This window comes from Chenopodium album, chromosome 7, assembly GCF_948465745.1.
Source record: "Chenopodium album chromosome 7, dcCheAlbu1.1, whole genome shotgun sequence".
NCBI lineage: Eukaryota > Viridiplantae > Streptophyta > Magnoliopsida > Caryophyllales > Amaranthaceae > Chenopodium > Chenopodium album.
The window spans coordinates 37,261,285-37,283,876 of NC_137840.1; the positions used below are offsets into that span (position 1 = coordinate 37,261,285).

The 22,592-nt window shown below is 33.2% G+C and overlaps 1 protein-coding gene across 3 annotated transcripts; it reads left to right on the forward strand.

Annotated features, from left to right (window-relative positions):
- The first annotated feature begins 277 nt into the window (after window positions 1–277).
- LOC145641060 (uncharacterized) lies at window positions 278–18,349 on the forward strand. 3 transcript variants are annotated; one of them, XR_014115133.1, is made up of 5 exons: window positions 281–773; window positions 1,209–1,336; window positions 1,476–1,580; window positions 16,819–17,004; window positions 18,203–18,349. XR_014115133.1 is itself a non-coding variant. In XM_081692248.1 (5 exons), the coding sequence occupies exons 1-5, from the start codon at window positions 418–420 to the stop codon at window positions 18,230–18,232; spliced, it is 813 nt and encodes a 270-aa protein (XP_081548374.1). In that variant the 5' UTR covers window positions 287–417; the 3' UTR covers window positions 18,233–18,349. The 3 variants fall into 3 exon arrangements, 2 of the variants coding, with proteins under 2 accessions (XP_081548375.1, XP_081548374.1); XM_081692248.1 differs by having other exon boundaries at window positions 287–773; window positions 1,476–1,588; XM_081692249.1 differs by lacking the exons at window positions 16,819–17,004; window positions 18,203–18,349 and adding an exon at window positions 13,465–13,780 and having other exon boundaries at window positions 278–773.
- The last annotated feature ends 4,243 nt before the right edge of the window (window positions 18,350–22,592 follow it).

The following is a 22,592-nucleotide window of genomic DNA, read 5'->3' on the forward strand; positions in this document are numbered from 1 at the left end:
GTAGTAACTTAAGCCATGTTTTTTTTAGAGTTTTTGTGGTATGATCTGCTTTATAATGCTGTGTTCAAATCTACTCTATTGAGTATTAGTAATCTGCCGACACTTGTTCAGCTTTGTTTAAATATGATATTAGGGTAGTTATTATCCTTATTAATTTTTTTTAAGTTAAAATATAAATAATACATAATATGGTGGGATGGGAACTTGGGTAGTTATTGGTTTGAAAAAAAAAAAAAAAAAAAAAAACTCAAATGCATAAGATTTAAGTATTGGGGATTTGGAGAGCGGCAGTGAATTGAATCTGCAATTATAATATAGATATATATAATCCCAATTCCCAACCGCTAAATCCTCTTCTCCACTTCTGAAAAACATATGAGGTGAGCTTCAACCTTGAAAAGAAGCTGTGAAACCAAAATGCTGGTACTTAGCCAAGCACCGGCCTCCGTTCCCAACAGTAGCAGCAGATGCTGCAGCTGCTGCACTTGTTCATCTTCAATCTCATCTTCTGTTTCCTCTAAACACACTCTCAAAATTTCCCACATTAATCCAACTGCAACCTTTTTCTCTAAACGCAGTCTCAAATCAAATTCAATCAAACACACCCTTCGATTTCCTCGTATTGTTGCCAAATCATCCGATTCATCTTCTCCTGTTACCAAGCAATCCCCTCCTGATAACGACACCGTTTTTGTTGGCCCTGATTCTGTTCCTCTTGAAGGTGTTATTCAATTTGATAAGCCTTCTTCTTCTTCCCGCTTTCAAAAATGGGGGTAATCCATTTATTTACTTACTTTTTTTATTTAATTTTTTGTGGGGTTTTATTTGTTAATGGCATAATTCATACTGGGTTTCTCTTCTTATAGAATTTGTTGCAGTATTGTATTATTATACTTTGATAATCCTTCATCTTCTTCCCCTTTCAAAAATAGGGATAATTCGTTTATTTATTTACTTTATAATTTAAATTTTGGTGGGGTTTTTTGTTTATGGCAGAATACGTACTGGGTTCCCTCTTCATATTGTATTTGTTGCAGCATTGTCTTATTATAAATTTGATTTTTTTTTTTTTTTTTATTGATTAAATTAAGAAAATTTCAGCAATTTTTAATTTATCATGTTTTGATTATGCTTTTTAAACTTTGATTGTGTGATAAATATGTTGCGAAATATTAAACACTTTTTTTAATGTGTTGTATTATATTCAGGAAAGTTGCGTTATTAGCTGGTGGGGATGTATTGGCAATACTTTTGTTTGCTGCAATTGGAAGGTTTAGCCATGGATTCCCTGTTTTTGAGGCTGAAACATTGCGCACTGCTGACCCTTTTATTGCTGGTTTGTGTAATTTTGAATAACAATTGAGTCATTTGCAGTGTTTGGATGATTTCTAGTTTTTGAAAGATAGAATAACATTTGAGTTATTTGAAGAGTTTGGATAATTTGGTATTAACTAGAGTGTTTGAATGTGATGTAGGATGGTTTCTAAGTGCGTACTTCCTTGGAGGGTACAGTGAGGATGGTCGAGGGATGAGTGGTTTGAATAAGGCGGTTGCTGCTGTTGCCAAGTCTTGGGCCGTAGGTATACCAGTAAGTCCGATATTTACCTTTATACTTCCTTCTACTTCTTACTGCTGATATTTAGAACTGTCAATTCGGGTAAACGGGTCGGGTTTGAGTCGGGTAATCTCGTTCAAGTCAATAATTTGCGGGTTATAATCAAGTCAGGTCATTTCCAAGTCGGGTCATTCTCGGGTTCGAGTCGAGTTCGGTTCAAGTCAATAATTTGCGGAAAACATGTTTCGTTCCTGAAATTTGTCCCTAAAAACATGTTTTGAAACTAACCTCTTAAAATTCAAAGTGAAATATAGAAGAAATAGAGTTAGGATTCAATTTCCGTTCCAATACCAACATGAGATAACGACCTATACATATTGATACGATAGCAAGTTAAGTTGAATTTGGGTCGGGTCAATAACAAGTCGGGTTGATTCGGGTCGGGTTTGTAATAGGTCGGGTTGAAATATGAGTCGGGTTTGTAACAAGTCGGGTTAAATTCGGGTCGGGTTAGGAATAGGTTGGGTTGAATTCAGGCCGTGTTAGGAACAGGTCGGGTTCAGTTCAGGTCAATAATTTACGGGTTACATTCGGGTCGCGTCGTCTCTAGGTCGGTTAATGTTCGGGTTCGGGTCTCAAACACTCGGGTCAACTCGGGTCTAGGGTTGGTTTCAGGTCGGGTTCGGGTCACCATTTTTTTCGGGTTCGGACGGGTCGGTTAATAGGTCGGGTTAGGGTCGGTATTTCGGGTTGGATCAGCTTTTGACAGCTCTACTGATATTCAACATTTTAGCTCTTTGGAAGGTGATATTAGTCATTTTAGTGTTATCAAATCTGTTCCAGTGTTACATTTGTTTAGTTGCTTGTTCATAATTTAGTTTAATGTACGCAAATTCACAGTAAAAATAGAACATAAGATCATTTTGTCTTTCATTTAACTATACAAATCTATTGTCCTTGCCCCTCTTTTGTGATGAAATTTTATTGAATATGTTTCAAAGCTCCATGTTTTGATGATGTCAAATTGTTGTTGAAATATCTGATATTTATTGAAAGTTAAATTTTTTCACACTATTTATTCACAAATTTGTTAACTCTCACGATAGAATTTAGCATATAATAACACTTAATGGATTTATGTTGGCCTTCATATGTGACAATAGATTTCCAATTGAATAACATAGAAAATCATCTTCAGTCACATATTCATGGATAGTTGTTAATAAGTCTCACATATTATGAAAATCATTACAATATCAGAGTGATGCGAAAATCTACATTTGACTTGCATATTTTTAAAATTATAGCAACATCCTTCGGTGAATCTTTAGAGTAATTCTTAAGACGTGACTGCTTGTTACTTGCATATTCTATGTGAATACTACCTTCATTAAAAATTATGTGCAACTTTGGGGTCTTGCACACACTCCAAGTCAAAAAATCTTAAATGTTGTTTAAGAAAGTGAAGGTATGCCATTAATAAATAATCAAATCCAAATCCTCCCTTAAAAAAAACAAAACAAAACTGTACCACCGCCTTCACCACCAACCTAGCCAAGTCACCGAACCTTTGCCCACCTTATCAAGCCACCCCACCTTTCCTACCTAGCCAAGTTTTTATTTAGATGAAATACTACAAGAGGTGGGGGAGGGGGTAAATTTAAGTATGTAGCTTGCTAGTCACTTTTTGCGGAATTAAAAGAAACTGCACGCAAGTAGAGAAATAGTGCAAGAGATATTTTACGATATAAACTTCCTAGGCCAAATAGAAAGTGAAAAACCTCAGACCCCAAGGGATTTTGACTCAAAACATTCCACTAAAATAGGCAAACGACTCAGTTACGTCTTGTAAGGAACTAGAGCCTATGGAATTCCTCAATAACTCATGTTCCCAACAACTATTCCCTTAAATAGCTGCTACTCGAGATCTTCCGTTAAAGATCTTTCTTCTTACTCAAGACTTCACTTAAAGTCTTACTCTTTCTCTTAAGCTTCACTCAAATCTTTTATTCTTTTTCTCTTAAGTTTCATTCAACGCTTTCTCTTTCTCTCAAGCTTCATTTAAACCTTTACAACGAACTTACTCAAGTTCTCACCCCAATACAAGAGTCCACTCAAACCCTTTTAAATTTCTCATTACAAGAGTCCACTTAAACCCTTGAACAATTCTCAAATACATACAAAAGACAAATGAATGAAACTAATATTTTGGACACTTTGATACATGTAAGGAACTTAGAATCTGAAAAAATTGACTCGTTAATGTGGATGACAAAATATATCTCTCACGAAAACTATTTCATTCAAGTGAGACATTATTTGGATGACTCTCTAAAGTTTGACATTTTGGAAAGAATTATAATGTTTTATTTATAGAAGATTAGAAAACCTACTAATTACCCATGTTCCTGATGATTAGGAGTGGTCCGAATCTTTAAGCCCACGAAAAGCAAACTAGTCCTAATTGTAAGCAACAATAATGGGTCAATTAGTTGCTCCACGACTTGCTCAATAACCTCTTTTTCCTTAGAAAATAGGAGTTTAAAATAGACTTCCTTAAAACGATAAGTTAAAATAATAAACTCGTTTATGTTGAATAATAAATAGAGATGAGAAAAGAGAAAGAATAATAATAGTTAAATTCAATCCATTTTTAATCAAACTACAATGAAAGCCTTATATAGGCACATCAAACAAATTAGGGATGCATAACCCCATATTCTCACGTAGCAACTTACTATCCTAATAATTAGGAACTAAAAACTAACCACTAATTTCTTATTCCTAAATTTAAGCAAAGTCAACAATTAACTTTGAATCACTAATCCCACGATATATCCAACATACCCCCTTGATTCAAAGTTCATGACATTCACTAATTAACAACGTGTACTAGAAAATAGCAACTATATCGTGATGTTTGGAGCATCAATCAACACTCCCCTTTGCTCTAAAGCATGCCTTCTTGCTAAACACCCGATTTTTATTTTGCCATGGATTACAACTTTAACTTGACTTACTCAATCTCAACATAAACACTTAACCGCACACTCGACTTTGGAAAAGGTTGCAATCTTCCTCTTCAAATTTTTTAACATCTTGCTAGACATTTTAATTTGTGATGCACATTATCACTAACACAATATCGTTGGAGCACTTCTCTCCGTACAAACAAACGTCGACATTTTTTTATTGATGCTCTTCTCATCAATATAACTCGATCTTGTTGATGAATATTATCATCAACTTACATTAAATGGAGCACATCTCTCCATTAACTATCTTTGACATTGTCCTCCAATTGACCATGTCACCTTGCATCATAACAAAAATCTTTGGTATTATATTGGAAATCGTCTCTGCGTTGATTACGACTTCTACACCCGTAAAGATTATGCTATCTTTACCTCAAACACTTTTTTGCCCTCTTTTTCACAGGATTGTATTAAATCCAATTTTATGGGCTAAGAGGGAACCCATCAACACACATTAAACATTACTTTCATGGTTAAACACAAAAAAACATACTCAGAAAAAATATTTTACTCGAAAAAAATTATTGCTCATAAACAATGAGGTCAAGCTGCGTTGCTTGTCTCCTTAATTACTCGAATTGATTTTTTTTATAATACTCTCTCTCTCTCTTTTTTTTTTCATCTCTCTCCCTTCCCTTTTCCCCGGATCTAACCTGATGCTTTTGATACCATGTTGAATAATAAATAAAGATGAGAAAAGAGAAAGAATAATAAAAGTTAAATTCAATCCATTTTTAATCAAACTACAATGAAAGCCTTATATAGGCACATCAAACAAATTAGGGATGCATAACCCCATATTCTCACGTAGCAACTTACTATCCTAATAATTAGGAACTAAAAACTAACCACTAACTTCTTATTCCTAAATTTAAGCAAAGTCAACAATTAACTTTGAATCACTAATCCCACGATATATCCAACATACCCCCTTGATTCAAAGTTCATGACATTCACTAATTAACAATGTGTACTAGAAAATAGCAACTATATCGTGATGTTTGGAGCATCAATCAACAGTTTATCAATTTAACTTTATAAATACCTCAGATTCATTTCGTTAATAAACGGGATCTCAACTAAACTCCTACATTTAAGGTAACCTCTTTGAAATTCTTTTTCCCGCGATATCTATACTATATACTAAAGTAATCACCGGATGGGACACTTGGCATAATTTTATGAAAAATTTTCCCTCCAAAAATGTTTTTTTTTAAAAAAAAAAAAATCTATTAAAAAAATTAAAATTCTTTTAATAAATTTTATTTATATATTTATAACACATAAGAATTTAAAGGATAGACATTAATAAATTTAATTTTTAAAAATAAAATGTTACATAAGTTATTTAAGTTAATTAACTCTGTATCAATTGACTATTATTATTACTAAATTATACTTTATAAATATGTCCATTGCACGGGGCCAAAACTAGTATTGACTAAAATAAAACCAGATTTTATTTTTAGAACTTTATTTTAAAAAATAAAATCATTTTAGAAAATAGTTTTTGTCAAAACTAAATCCTTAGAAACTAGGAAAATAATTTATCTTTTTTACCAAAAGATTCTGATATTATTTTAAAAACTTATGTTTTATAAAATAAAATCTATTAATAAATAATAATACTAACTCAAAATTAACTCCCTAGAAAGTAAGAATATATAAGTCAATGACTATTTAACGTGGAAAACTAATTTCTAGTGCTATGCAAACTCGTGTTTTTTCTATAAACGAATTCTAGACTAATTGGTTAATAACAACTCTATGTTCCTTACCGAAGCTCCAATGTAGCAACTTAGACTTGTTCCTAACAATTTTTCTTATCCAACATACATGATTCCTAGAAAAATATTTATCTATTTTCATTTTTCATGATTCCAAAGGTTCTTTGGCGAAGCATCAACTCCGATCTAAGGAACTTCTCATCTCCTTCAAAGCTTCCCGGAGGAATCCAAAGCTTTTATTCTTAGAAGGAACTTCTCTTTGCTTGTTCCTACTCGGGAGTTGTTATTCCTTCGAAGAACTGCTTCTCATTCTTTTTAGGAACTGCATGTAAAGTCTAACAATACATTTGTATGTATATACTTCTTCTCTTTGTATTACCCTAGGTACTCAAACACAATCCATATATAGTACATTAGTAACCATCTTCAATAATAATGATCTAATTTGTACTTAACTATCTTCATGGTTCATGATCTGTTTATGCACATCTCAATACAAATATTAGTTAGATAATCATCATTTGTTCACAGTCATCAAAACCTTACAACACAAACCATCGTATTTAATTCATACGAATCTCCTATACGCCTAGACAAAACCCACCACTCCCACGAACACCACCCCCACAAATCTAAATACCCAGAAAAAGTGAAAGTTCTAATGTAGTCATATAAGTTTTGACTTCCACAATTTTTTAAAATGGGTGGCTGAGATTATTTGTTTTTTTATTTATATTTAATTAGTAATTTTAATTATAAATCATTTTTTAATTATTTTAAATGTTTTTAATTTCCAGAAATTATTTTTTTAATAATTACGAAAATTTGCTTTTTTTTTTTTAATTTAATTATTATTTATTAATAATCAATATTAACATTAGATCAAAAATCAAAATTAAATAATTGTTCATCATGTTCTTCATTGTTCAACCAAAATTAACCACTCATCTATATGTTATATCTCTTGATTAATATTCATAATACACATTAATTTGTTTCGTTAATCGCTTCTCATATGTCATAGAATTCTTTTATTTTTTGGTTTTATTTGCAATAAGGGTTCCAATTCGACACAACAAGATTCTTAGATTGACAAAAACAAAGATAAATCTGCGATTGTTGGCCTATAATATTAGTCAATAGGTATAACAATGGATTATTGACAACTTGATTTTTCTTTTCGTCACAACTCCTTGGTTTAATCCGTAAAACTACTCCATTTTTTTTTTGTTACATTTGTTTATGTGTTTGTTAATTACATATACTTTAGTTGGTCATTACCTTAGTAATCGCATTTACTGGTTTCATTTGGACGACCCAAATTCATTTTTCATAATTAAGAGAAATAAGGAAACTTGAATAAAAAAAAATAAATAAATAAAAAGTTTATGGATGTCGATATTTGATATATGTTTAAATATATATCCTTATATATATCATTTTTTTTTTAAAAAAAAAAATTATACATGTCATAAAATTATTTACGTACATGGAAATGATATATCCTAATTGCTCACGCCTAAAATTGTGTTAAATCATCCCCTAAAAATAGGATTTGTATTATATAGTAGTTATTTTTACTTTTACTTTTATTTTGTTGGGTCAGTTGGGGATAGTGTTGATAATGGCATGATGTTGTAGAAAAGGGAACGATTTTTTATTTAAAAAAAAGGGAAGTGTAACCATAAATATTAGATTAACATTGACATGACCAAAATGAATTTGGGTCGTCCAAATTAAACCAATAAATCCAGTTATTTAGGTAATGACCAACTATATTATATGTCATCACCAAACACACAAACAAATCTAATACAGAAATCGAATAGTTTTACGGATCGAACTAAGGAGTTGTGACGGAAAAAAAAAAAAAAAAAAAAAAAAAAAAAAGGATGTCTTCTCCTATTCAATGCCTAGCATAATCCATCATTATACCTATCGTCTAACATTATAGGCCAACATTCGTGGATTTATCTTTGTTTTTGTCAATCTAAGAATTCTTATACTTGTTGAGTAATCGAATAGGAACTCAAATTGCAAAAAAATTTCGAAAACTCAACAAACCATTAGATCTATGACAGATGAGCAGCGATTAATAGATGAAACACGCTGTAAATGAAATGAATTAATGTGTATCATGATTAATGATCGCAAATTAATGTGTATCATGAACTATTTGTAATTTTGAATTTTGTTTACTTTTTATTTTGATTAATAATAAATAGTAATTAAATTAGAAGAAAAAAAAAATCGAAGTACTGTAAACTAATTTTCTGGAAATTAAAAATATATTTAAAATAATTAAAAAATGATTTTTAATTGAAATTACTCATTAAAAATAAATCAAAAAACAAATAATTCCAGCCGTCCATTTTGAAAATTGTGGTAGTTAAAACACATATGACTACATTAGAATATTCCAAAAACCCCCATTAATACAAAGACCAAAACCTATCGTATTAACCACGAAATTACCCTCACCCTCTCCGAATTAATTGGTGGAAGATTATTAATTAATTAAGTTAGGTTATTCACTTAATTAATCTTATTTAGTTTTGTATTTGTAGTTAGAGACATTAAATATGCAGGGATTATACACTTTATGAATTGCTAACTCAAATAACAATAAGGATTATATGGAGGTATACAACTAGGTTACAACCTTATACACTTCTCTTTGATATAATTCTTCACATATAAAACTTCAAATTCTTATATCTCTCTTATTCTTTTTTCTTACTAGACATATTTCAATGATATTAAACACAACATATAACTTCTATATTACAAAAGATATAGAGGATGAAAATTGTTCTCATTATCAACCTCATACTAATTTAATCAAATTTTAACATTAGCAATCTAATAATAGTTATTCCCTAATTAATTTAAAGTTTATGGTTTTCAATACACCCCCTTAAACTTTAATTTTCATTCTAGAATCCTAGTAATTCTCGTAACTTTTTGAAGGTTTCATCATAGGGGTTTCATATATATCTGCCGACTTGCTTAGTGGTATTAGTGTATTACAATACTCTAGCACAATTGTTCCTTGCTTTACTTGATCTCGAAGAAAATGAAACCTTGTGTCAATAAGTTTGCTTCTCCCATGTTTTACTGGATTTTTCCAAAGTTTTATAGCTGACACATTGTCAACATATACTGTAGTAGATCCTTCTTGAGTATGACCAAATTTTTGTAAGAGATTTGTCAACCATAATGCTTCACAAACTGCGGACGAAGCTGCTATGTATTCAGCTTCACAATTTAATAGTGCCACAATTGGCTGTTTTTAGAACTCCATGTAAAAGCAGTTGAACCTAGATAAAATACATACCCAGTTGTACTTTTCTGCTCATCTTGATCTCCAGCCAATCACATCAGAATAATTAAATAATTTTGCTCCATTTCCAAAGTAATAGAACATCCCATAATCTAAGGTACCTTTAATATACTTTACATTCTCCTTGCAATGCGATTCTTTAGGTGTCACTCTCCATGTATTTTCTAATAAGCCCTACACCATGTACAATACGGTGATGGTTAAATATTTAAACTCCTAACTAGACTTTTGTATAGGTTAGATTAATTACTTTTCCTTCTCCAGCTTTTGTTATCTTTGATTCTGTTGCAACAGAATTGTTCATAGGTTTGCATGAATCCATTTTAAACTTTTCAAAAATCTCCTTTGCATATTTCTTTTGTGAAATAAAAATTCTATCTTCACATTGCTTCACCTCTATGCCAAGAAAGAAGTTCATTAAGTCACAATCTGTCATCTCAAATTCTTTAAACATTGCTGCCTTGAAATCATCAAACATAGTTTGGTTGTTTACAGTGAACAATAGATAATCAACATATAAGCTTATATAAGAACATCATCATCATTTTTTTTTCACATAGACAGCATGTTCATATGGACACTTGATAAAACTATTTTATAGTAAGTATCCATCAATACGTGTATTCCAAGCTCGTGGGGCTTGCTTAAAACTATAAGGTGCCTTTTTCAACCGAAGCACTTTATCTTCTTCTCCCTTGATGACAACACCTTCTGGTTGTTCTTCATAAACCTCTTCCTCAACTCCATTTAAAAATGCCGATTTAACATCTAGTTGATCTATCTTTCATTTGTGATGTGTGGCAAGTGAGATCATCATTCTCATAGTGTCTAAATGAGCTATAGGAGCAAATACCTCATCATAATCAACGCCATACTTTTGCTTGTTTCCTTTTGTTACAAGTCTTGCCTTGTATCTATCAATACTTCCATCTGCACCTCTTTAAATCTTATAAACCCATTTTACACCTATAGCCTTATGGCCTTTTGGCAATGTAGCCAACTCCCATGTATGATTTTTCTTTGTTGAGTGGATGTCTTTGTTCATAACCGATATTTATTCTACTTCTTCAAAAGCTTCTTCAAAATTTATGGGTTCATGGTCTACATATTAAAAAAAAAATAATAATAATAAAAATAAATAAATAAATAAATAAATCAGCTTCTTCAACTTCAGTTGTCTTTTCATAAATGTCGCGTAGGCTTCTCATCTTAACAAGTGTTTTTTTATGGTGAAACTAATCCTTTAGTAGTTGATGGTGATGATGATGAATCATTATTATTTTTTGGAGTCCTTGGTTGAGTTTTTTTTTAACAACGCTTCTTTGTACTATTAGTATATTCTTCAAACACAATTTTCACTTTTTCTTTTTTCAATTCTCTTCATTGAATATTACATTCCTACTCTCAATCAACCTTCCAGTAATTGGATTATATAATTTATAAGCTTTAGATTGTGAACTGTATCCAATGAAGATACATGAGCATAGGCTATGCACCCAAATACTCGAAAATGTTCAACATTTGGCTTCTCATTCACACTTTTCGTAGGACAACAATTATGAATATAAGTTTTTCATGCAACAACTTCTGCCCAAAATCCTCTTTGTCTTTCAAGGTGCTTTGTGTCATGTCTAAAATTGTTCGATTCTTAGGAGGCTGTAAACTAATGTTGTATTCTAGCTTCTTTGCAATAATTTTTTAATATATTTCACCCCCTTTAACATATCTTAGTGTTTTCAATTTATATCCGCTTTGTAGCTGTACTCGAGCCTTAAATTGCATTAATATATCAAATGCAGCTGATTTTTCCTTCAGCATATACACCTACAATTTTCTACTATAATCGTGAATGTAGGTAATAAAATAGCGATTACCTCCAAAAGATACTGGCTCCAACCAATTCTAATGGTTATTTCGCTCTCTATGATAACCTTTCTGGAATGGAAGTCTCACTTGTTTTCCCATCGTACATATTTCACATACTTGTCTAGGATCTTCATGGTAGGCAACCCATGCACCATGTTTTTTTATTGTAGCAGTTTTAGGGTATTGAAATGCAATGCCCAAAGCATTTATGCCATTTCCATGACTCATTCTCTATAACACTATAGAAACAATTTTGTACCTCAGTGTTAAGTTGTAGCGAAAACATGCGATTCCTTGCCATTCTTGATTGAGCAATAAGTCTTCCACTTTTATCTTTGAGAAAAAGAATATTACTCTCCATATGAACATCATATCCTTTTACAAGGAGTTGCCAGAATGCCAGTACAAAGGATATTACTTTTCGTATTAGGCACATAATAAACATTAGAAATGAGTTCTTCATTTCCATTTTTTTTGCAATATTCGTATTTTTCAACACTAAGGATATTACTTTTCATAATAGGCACATAATAAACATTAAAACTGAGTTTTTCATTTCCATTCTTTTGAAATATTCGTATTTTTCCTTAACTTTCAACTTTTAGTTTGGATGAATCTCCCAAACTTACATTACCTTGAAACTTCTCATCAAGGTCAATTAAAAATTCTTTTCTCCCACATGCGATTACTAACACCAAAACAAAAAACTACATGTTGATTACTAGTTTTTTCATGCGATAGCAACAATGTAGAGTTTTCTCATTGTTTTTCTTATGATTCGGCATAATTAAATGATTTCCCTGATCCTTTTGTTTGATCCAGATGCATAATGACCATATTTATGACAATTATAGCATTGAATGTCTTTTGTTTTACCATGTTCGTTGAAACTCCTTCCTCTGTTTGAACCTCTTCCATGGCCGAATATTTCTCTCGGTACTTTGGTAGCGAGGTTGGTAGTTACCACGACCTCTTCCCGTCCACGAAATCCGCTTGGTCCATCATTGTTCTTCACTCTTTGTTCATATACTTCTTCAATAGCAGGTAATACATGACTGAATTCTTTATTGCAAGATCGTATTACTTTCTCACGATCTTAGCATGTTCAATCTTTTCTCCGTTCTGTTGCTGTTGGTTAACATTGCCAAAAGACGAGAAAAATAATTCAAAATAGATGCAACATATATCATTCTAATATTTTTGAATTCACCTCGTAATGCTTGTAAAACTCGCCCAACTCCTTTAAATATCGTTTCAAGAGCATCCCAAGCTTCCTTGCATGTGGTTGCATTCAAGATTTTCACAAATGTTTCGCGATCTAACCCTGCATTGATAAAAAATAATGCTCTGTTTGATTTTCTTTCAACTCATCTTTCTTTTCTTGAGTTAATGTCGCTTTTGTCTCACCAGATGGTTTTTCAAACTCATCATCAACCACAAATATTGGTTTTTCAAACTCATCATTAACCACAAACCTTACCACCTTAACAATTCATCAACAGATCTTGAGTTCATTTCAATTAATTTTTTCTCGAAGGTCAGGGGTTAAAAACTAAGAGCGCAACTTACTATAGGCATGGCTATGGAATATGGGCCTTTATAAGATTGGATTAGAAATTAATAAGTTTTTCTTTTGAGCTTATCCATCTCTCATTGTCAGGAATTTAGCATTTAAGTCCTCTAAAGAATGATGTTCCCTATGATTGCTCATATTGTTATATTTGTGTGGTTGATCAATATTTGGGTATAATGTATAAGAATTTTTTGCAGATTTTTCAGATATAATTGTTAATTGTACATATAGGGTTGAAATTGGATACGTTGCACTTGTTACCTGGAATTATGTGCTCTAATCAATTTTTGAAATTTTAAATTATGTTTGAATTGGTTAAATAAATATAATAAAAAAAAAAATCTTATCATCTAGCTTTTTTTTAGGGAGGAACAAGACAAAATATGGGAAATCAAGGAAGTTGCAACAATTGAAGATTCTTCTTAGAATAATGTAAAATTTCTCTTGGTTTTGACCTAAATATGTAATAGTGGCAATATTTAGTAAGACGAAATGTAAACATGACAGATATCGAAGACATAAGCATGGTGTAGAACTGTAGAACTGCCTAGAAAAGGTTGAAAGAGTAAATAATAGTTTTGCTATGCTTGTTAGCTTGACAATATAACATGAGGTTTGGTCATGATTTGTCCTGCAAAACTTTAACGATATTTATTCCTGCCATTCCATCATCAAAAGATTCTTCTGTTGCTTTACGCTTTATCATCTCTTTGCGTATCTAAGAGTTCAATTGTTCTGCAGATGAAATTTCTAAAACTTTTCTTCCATCTAGTAGTTGTCACATTTTAAGTTAAAAATACATTCTTTTATTGCAATGTCTCTCACCATTTCATATTCTTTTGATAAAAAACATATATATATATACCTATGAAATTCACTAGCTTATTGTTGGAAACTTGAAAAGTATTTTTGGGCATCTGAAAAAGTGGAACTGTCATTTATTGAAGGTAGGAGGCATTCTTTTTATATATTATGCTAATATAAACATCTAAAGCTGGAGATGGAGACATGAAAAACTCCCAGTTATTGTTTGCTTAATTAGTGAAGCTGATTCAAAATTTGCACTAATACGCATTACTACGTGAATAGAAACATGTAATTACTTTTGTAAAAATAGGTGAAAAAATAATTACATGTATAAGGTCAAAAGTGGTTCACCGTATATTGGGCTAAACTTTTGGCCTTTTATTGACCTTGTCCAATAAAGACCATGTTTATTAAAGGCCTCATCTAATAAAAACCTTTTAACCTTGACCAAAACCCTAGATCATTTGGCAACCCTGTAGCCTGGTCTTTCCATCCAATTCTTCTTTCCCTTATTTCTTCTAATATATACGAGGATAAAAGGATCCCTTAATGATACAAAATGTAAAAACATTCATATTCACATGTATTGTATAAATAATTACATGTATAGTTTCATATTCAGTATTCACGTGTAATTACTTTTGTCTTTCTCCTCTATTCTTTTTCTCTGCTTATTTAATGCATGACCATTCACAACCCACAATTGAACTTGAAGCCCCCGACTTACAATATACAAGGACCCTTTTTTGACCCAACCTGCCTAATAGTTAGGTCTAGATGGAAGAAGAGGTTTAGAGAATGTGTGCGTTAGGAATAAGGAAAGGAGCATAATAAGTGGTTGTTTGGTTCACATGGAGTAAAGGGAATGGAATGAAGAAAAGGATAGGGAGGGAAAGGAAAGCAACTCCCTTTCATGTTACATGTTTAGATGATTTTTTTTTTTTGGCATAATCCATGTCCTAAGCTCAATGTGACTCAAATGACAAAAATACCCCTCCATAACCCAGCTCACCATCCTTAATCATCATAAAGTACTGAATTCACCCTAATTTGTCTAATTAATTACATCTTTGCCACAAAGTACAATAGCAGCCAATGATTAATGATGAGAACTATTTCTAATCTTTCATTCTCTCTCGACTTTCTCCCTCTAGAAAGGGCATTCACTGACTTAGAGTGTCATAAGAACGTTCCCGGGTCAACTTTCGACACTTACCTTCTATTTCTTGCATGCGTAGCTAAAGTACTTTTGGACATTAGACATTTGACAAACCCGAAATACCCTCGCATGCCAAGGAGTAATTCTTTTTCGAATCAATATTATTACCTCCTCTTCTCACCCATTCTCCTTTACTCCACCACCACCATTAGGCTTCTTGCAGCCCGCCATGCCGGCACCACCACCCCCTTCCCTACCCTCCACACCGCGACTGCCAACACCTTCTTCAACCTTGTTGTCCCTCCATGTTTTACTGCATTCTCTCTCTTATTATTTAATCTCCATTGTTGGTCATGTTTGAGGTTTAAAAGGTCAAATTTGACTATTTACTTCAAATCTGAACCTTTCATAGTTGAATGTGACTATTTAAAGCTACAATTGATGATAAAATTTTTTTTTTTTCTCTTGATTTTTTCACCAAATTTTTAGGGTTGAGTTTTGGGTTGTTGTTGATGATTGTTAAGGTGGTAAGGTTTAGTTTTCAAGGTGGTAAGGCTATTTTCAGGGTGGTTGGGGGCTTTCCGGGTTGGTGGGGGAGTTTCAAGCTAGGTGATGGTGGTATTTAGGGTAAGAGATGGTGGTTTTGGGGTGCGAAACGGTGGTTTAGGGGTGGGTGGCGGCGATTTCAAGCGGATTGAGTTGGTTGGGGATGGGTGAGGGCAGTTTCGAGGTGAGTTCAGGTGCTATGGTGGTGGGGTAGTGGGGCGTTCTGGTGGGGAGGTGGTGGGTTCGTGGGTGGTGCGTCGTACTAGTGGGTTGGGGTGTAGCATTGGTGGGGCGGTGCTGGTGAGGAAGGTGGCGGTGCTTGTTGGGTATCAGATGTTGGTGGCTTAGAGAAAGGGAATACAGATTCCGCAACAAATCCATAGGTTTTCATCAATACTCATGCATGAGGTGCCTGTATTCTGTTCTATTAGCAATGCATGTAAAAGTTCTATTTGCTTTAAAGTAAGATGATCTGCTTTATAGTGGTTCCTGTAATCTTTCAATGCATTCCTTGGAAGATTTCATTGGTGCCACCAATTTTACAGAGATACTTCAGAAGTATTGGGACTGTTTAAGTATCCAGCATGGATCTGGAAAGCTTTCTACATTTTCCAATTATTTTTCAAGCACCATATAATTATGTTGGATTTGTGTTAGGCATTGATATGGTGAGGTTATTATTAACTCTGAGTAATAGGGGGTGTTAGTACCACCCATAGCTTATGGTTTTTGCTCAGTTTGTTCATAGCAGTATTGAATATTGATGCTAATTTTTGTTCATTTGTTAGCAGTTGCTTTAATGTTGAAGTCATATTGAAATCAACATGCAACATGTTACAGTAGTTATCACCACCCCTCCTGCTGTTTCACCTTGAATCCCTTGCATCTTCAATTTATTTAGTCCTACTTAGAGCAGTCGGTAAAATTAATACAAAATACTAAAAAAGGGGAGAGTTGGCTGAAGATGGATTTTGGAGACTGCTAAAGTGCTGTAATTGACCTGGAGAATCATAGTTGGAAGATGTAGCTAGAATTTAAAGATGCATGTTCTTGTTTTCTCTCTAGTTCTAGTATTTTGAATGTATTAATTAAAAGATGCATATTCTTGTTTTCTCTCTAGTTCTAGTACTCTACACTCTCTTGTGTCAAAAAAAAATAGTACTCTACACTCTGCTTCTCATTGCTTTTTTCTTTTTACCCTTGGCAGATGGGATTGGGTATACGCGCATTAACTTCGTCACATTTTCCTCCCACCAATTTTATTTTGGTGACTCTAGGAAGCACCGCAGTTCTGCTAATTGGTTGGAGGACACTCTTGTTCCGGATTCTTCCTAGTGGCAAGAGCAAGAAAGATGATATGTACAGACGTGGAAGTCCATTCGAACTGTTTGAGGTATGAAACACTTCCCCTACATAAACTTTGTTAGCTATTTCAAATGGAAATATATGTCACTATCATGTTAAGTTTCATATATCTTCTGAACAGATCTTAGCTTTAATTAACACCTTGTTGAGGTCTTAATATTTGATAAACATGATAAGTTACTCTAATAATTGAGTTGCCAGTACTATAAAAGTCCTTGAGCATTAGTTTCAAACTTTCAACGAAAATTTCAGTACTAAAGCATGTTAAACTGCCAATGATTGCCTGATTGGGCACTTGGGCTATGTGGCTGATAGTCTAATAATTAACACCTTGTTGAGCTCTTAATATTTGATAAACATGATAAGTTACTCTAATAATTGAGTTGCCAGTACTATAAAAGTCCTTGAGCATTAGTTTCAAACTTTCAACGAAAATTTCAGTACTAAAGCATGTTAAACTGCCAATGATTGCCTGATTGGGCACTTGGGCTATGTGGCTGATAGTCATAAATCATAAAAGTTCAGGTGGTGATTTATGTTTCATATACATCATGTACAAAATTTCTCACTTTAAAGTTGGAAGCAAAGAGGCTGGTTTGGTTACATATAGTTGTAGTGATTGCTTTTTCTTCAATATAAGGGGTGTCTTTGCTTGTTCTACAATTTACATTAACGGTGATCAAAGACACTGGTTGTTGCACACAGCCCGTCTCTTAACTAGTATAAATCAATCGATTTTAAACCTCGGTTTTTAGCCTACATGACCAATACCACTACTTCAGGTAGTGACTTTAGCAAGGGTAAAATCGCTATTTTGGATAACAATTGAAATCTATGCCATTATCTTACATGGATGGTAAATAGGAGGATATGTTTTTTACCGAAGCTTAAAGGAGCAAGCTTTTTATTTGCATTGCTCAAGTAAAGTTGATTGAGGAAACAGCAATTATTACGTCGTTAGGAAATGTAGCCTAACTTCTCTATTGTTTAGGGGTGGTATGTTGTATATACTCCATACTAGTTTGTTATTAGTATATACTACCTCCGTTCTTATTTTGAGCAACAAAATCCCTTGCACGTTTCCCAAGATAAAACTTTTAAATAGTGTTAATTAAAATAAGAGCAAAAAAAAAAATAATTCCCATTTAATTTTCTAATTTTAATTCTGGGGCCTATATAATGCTGCTAAAGTGCTAATACGAAGTAAGTGATGTTTTGTGCTGCAGCTGCTTACTTCTCTGGTTAGGAGGTGGTGAAAAGTGGCATCATGCCTGACATTTGAGTATATTCCTGTGTAAATTCAGTTCACTACATAGTTGTATTTTCATCTTTAAGATGCTAAATTCTTTTTAAATGATTTACTTTATCGACGATGCGCCTTCCATCTTTATTTAGTTAACACGCTTTTCGTATAAAGCAAAATAAATTGTGTTCACTATGTTTGGATGACAATAGTGAAGGGAAAGGAAAAAGAGAGAAGAGAAAGGAAGGTTAGGGGAGGGAGAGATTAATCTTCTATTTTTCCATCCAAATCTCTCAAAAAATGGAGGGATTTGGTTTATTAAAATAGAAAAGAACATGAATCCTTCTATTTCCTTTCTCTTTCCTTAACCTATGTCTTCTCTAAATTAGAGAATTTATATCCCTAACTCTCCCTTTCCCTCCCTAGTTTCTCCACAATTTCAATCCAAACATAGTGTAAATACAAAAGCATGCAATTCTTTATTTATTCTGATGAGAAAAACTACATTAATGATCATGAAGTATCAACATTAATAACCTATGCTTTTCATGAATTAAAAGAAATTATTCATAAATTTGATTTATTTATATAAAATTCGTCGATTTTGCATTTAAATTGTCCCTTCTAAATAAATCTCTTCACATCTCCTTATGACTACCCATTATACCTTAGATTTGGGATATATGTTTTTGTTGTCAACAAGATCTCTTGAGGAGAGAGAATTGTGAAAATACGTAGTCATGTTAAAATAGATTATGGTTTAATTATATGTACTTGACAATTGAACTTAAATTTTAAACAAATACTTCTGAACGTAATAAGAATGAAGAAGAATCTTACTATATGTTCGAGAATAGACAAAGTGACATTGGCATGGGCAATGCACACTTTTCAAGATAGAACAAGTGGGAGACTGAAAGAATAATGGTGTTCGACCAAGTGTACTATTACAAAAGATGGTTTAGATAAATATGGAGTCTATTATTTAGGAATACAAACTGGAGGTTGCTTCCAATCAGTGTGAATAATCAATAATTACTCTCACAACTTACTACCTATCGAGTCACCTTCTGAGCATGAAATCAAATCAATAGATAGATTGGGCTACAGGTCTAAATTCGTCGAATGTATAGTTTAGGTCAAAGCGTTGGATGTTAGGTTTAGGCACTACAAGTCCAAACTCATATTGTTAAATGGATCAAAAGATCGCAAGGCGATGACTCAAACGATGGCCCATGGCACTGCTTATGGACTACCACAAAAACGCATGGCCATAAGGCCCAATCAAGGCTAGATGTGCTAAGGTCGGGCACATGGGTCCAAGGGAGCCAGCCGAGGCAAGGGCTAACACATGCAAGCAGTAAGCCTAGCTAATAGTTAAGCCTCACTACAAGGTCTTAGGCTGACTCGCAACAGCACCCAATCGCACAAGGCATTACAACAAGGTGGCTTGAGTGTGTATGCAAGCTACTAATTATGAGGCTTAAACTTGTGCCTACTTAGCGCGAATGGCAACAACAAGGCCCATAGTGTGGGCATGTATGCTAGTTGGCCATGCACTAGACTTGAGGGGCAAGTGTTTCCTAATATCATTAGGTTTCTAATGGACGCGTAGTTGTTATAAATACCTCTCTTGTCATTGACACACACATTTATAAGCCTCCATTAGATTAAGAACGTAAGATCTAAACACAAAACCTTAAGAGATTTTGAACGCTATTCTAAGTTAATACATTCACGGTGGATTTGATCGTGCAAATGAACTTTCAATATAGAGATTTCACTTGCAATTCTTGGCTCCATCTATACTTTCAAACGTATACTTTAGAGTAGGATTAAGTTTTTAAGTTATACTTTCAATTACGTATAGATCCGAACATGAGTTTGTTTTCGCCCTCTTATTAGATTATTGTAAAGTTCAATAGTTTCATCATTGGGTGATAAATATAGACACTTTTTTTTCTTGGTGTCTACACCAGAATGCTAGCCATCCTTAAATGCCTGCTTTATGTTAAAATTAATCGCTAGAATGACTCCACAATCTTATCTAAATCTAAGAATAACTACGAATTTAAAGATTGTTAATCAATAGATCAACAATATAATCTTTGCAAGGCCATAGCCCAAGAGGCTAGAACGAGGAGCATTCATAAAATAAGTGTGTTAGCCATTTCATGGTGGGAGCAGCGGATGTTGATCAAAGTTATTTAGGTCGTTGAAACTAAAACACCTTTAATTAATCAAACACTTCATTTATAAACCTAAACCTAAGCACTAGACACAATTCTACTGGTAAATCAAGGGGTCGATCCTAGGGAGAAGCTAAACACCACGTTCATTACCATCAATTAAACTATCTCGGAAGAGGAACAAAGTTGTCTAAAGATACTAAACGAAGAACGAAATGAACTAGAAGAAATGCAATTAAAGCACTAAGGGGAATGAGTAGATGTAGGATTCATTTGAACAAACATAGACATAAAATTGATTTGATTGCAAACTAAGCATGCTTGAATATCGATGTAAGGTCAAATCTAGCCACATGGTCAATTGGTTTCTCCTAATATAGCCTCTATGCTATCGCATTAGAACCATATATTAGAAGGTGCAATCAAATATAAATCGATAACAACGAATCAAGCAAGGTTTGTTATCGCATCATCAAGCATCAATTCGCCCTCAATTCACAAACAACGTGCACTTTGCAAGCAAATTGAAGTACATCAAACACACAAATACTTTAATAACAATTAAACAAAATTCAAGATCTAAAACATGATCAAACTTACCACATCATCCCCACACCCTTAGCAAGGAAACTACTCACTAATCATGGCAATTAACAAGCGAATTATCAAATCAACAAGCAAAAGTATTATCATCAAGTAATTTGATGAAACAAAAGCAAAAACAATCAACAAAAGTAAAGAGAAAAGAGTAAGAGGATGCTCATTGATTGGAGATGAATGTCTACAAGTAAGGTGATCTTCCTCTTCAAGATTGAAGCATCAACAATGGTGAAAATCTCACTATCTCTCTATAAAACTAAGCTAAGAGTTTTTCTCTCTCTAGAATAAGCTAATAAAACAAGAAATTCAGTGAAACTAATACTCATCTACCTCTCCCAAAAAAGATTTTTATAGGGTGGTTTAAAAAGAAGAGAAATTGATATATTTGCGCCCTCTTGAGCTGAAGTGCGCCTGAAACAATGCGGTTTTAAAAACTGAAATTGTAACATCCTAGAAATTCCTTTCCTTTGAAATACCTGTTTTGCTCTTTTAAAAACTTAAAATAGGAAAATTTAAGATATTAACGCCACCGTGTAAACGGCTAAGGCAAATATCAAAGACACACAGCGGAAGACAAAACTTTAAACCAAACAAAACAAGTCAACTTAAAAAGTCAACCAAACGAAGTCAAATAAAATCAACCTACAACTTGGAACCATTGTAGGCCCTTATTAAAACCAAACCAACTTCAAAACTTTTAGTCTCATGAATAATAATATCATAACATAATTAAAGCATTAAACACATCATAAACTTATAGAAACTAGCATGATTCGCTCTTCACTCATGCCCCGTCATGAATATGCTTCAATCAATTGAAAAATTCTCTACTTGTTTCCACTACTCTCCATTAAAAATAGGTCATCATAGGGCCAAGGTAAAGACAGGGCCAACAAACACACACACACACACACACAATCAGCAAAGCTGAGTACATAAGTGTATTTAAACACACTAACATGTTTTCACCTATCAACACACTTACCTCAATGCACCTGTTTACAAGCACACAACATTCAACAAAAACTTCTCAACTAGACAACTAAATGATTTATTTAGTATTGATTACGCATCGAACGGGTTTCCCACCTAAGCTCCCCCAATAAATTGAGGTTACTGACACAGGAGCTAACCGTGCTAGCATCAATAACTACTCGTAAGTGGCGGAATTCCTGCGCATAATAATAATAAAAAGGAATGCGAAGCGTCCTGTACTCCAGTATAAGTTATGATCAAATATAAAGTCACATAAACCCCCCCCCCCATATGTTCATACTCAAGGTATATACGTTCCAAGAGTTTTGGTGCGTAATCTCTTTCACTTTACGTTATTTACATATTATTAAACTTGGTGATGACTCTCAAACCATAATCATTTAATCAACAATAATTATTCAAACAATCAAACATACCAATTTAATTCTTGAATAATTAGTAACCACATAAAATTTAATGTTGAACCCTTTTTAAATCTACATCGGTGCCAATGACACCTTAAATGCATAAAACGTCACAAATCCTATCCTTCGGTGTTAAAAACACCTTAAGTGCACAAAGGCACCAAAATATAATTTATTCCTCGTA

Coding starts and splice junctions, on each gene's coding strand:
- LOC145641060 (XM_081692248.1), top strand. CDS start 418: ATGCTGGTACTTAGCCAAGCACCGGCCTCCGTTCCCAACAGTAGCAGC. Junction 774..1,208: donor TCCCGCTTTCAAAAATGGGG/GTAATCCATTTA, acceptor TATTATATTCAG/GAAAGTTGCGTTATTAGCTG. Junction 1,589..16,818: donor CTTGGGCCGTAGGTATACCA/GTAAGTCCGATA, acceptor TACCCTTGGCAG/ATGGGATTGGGTATACGCGC.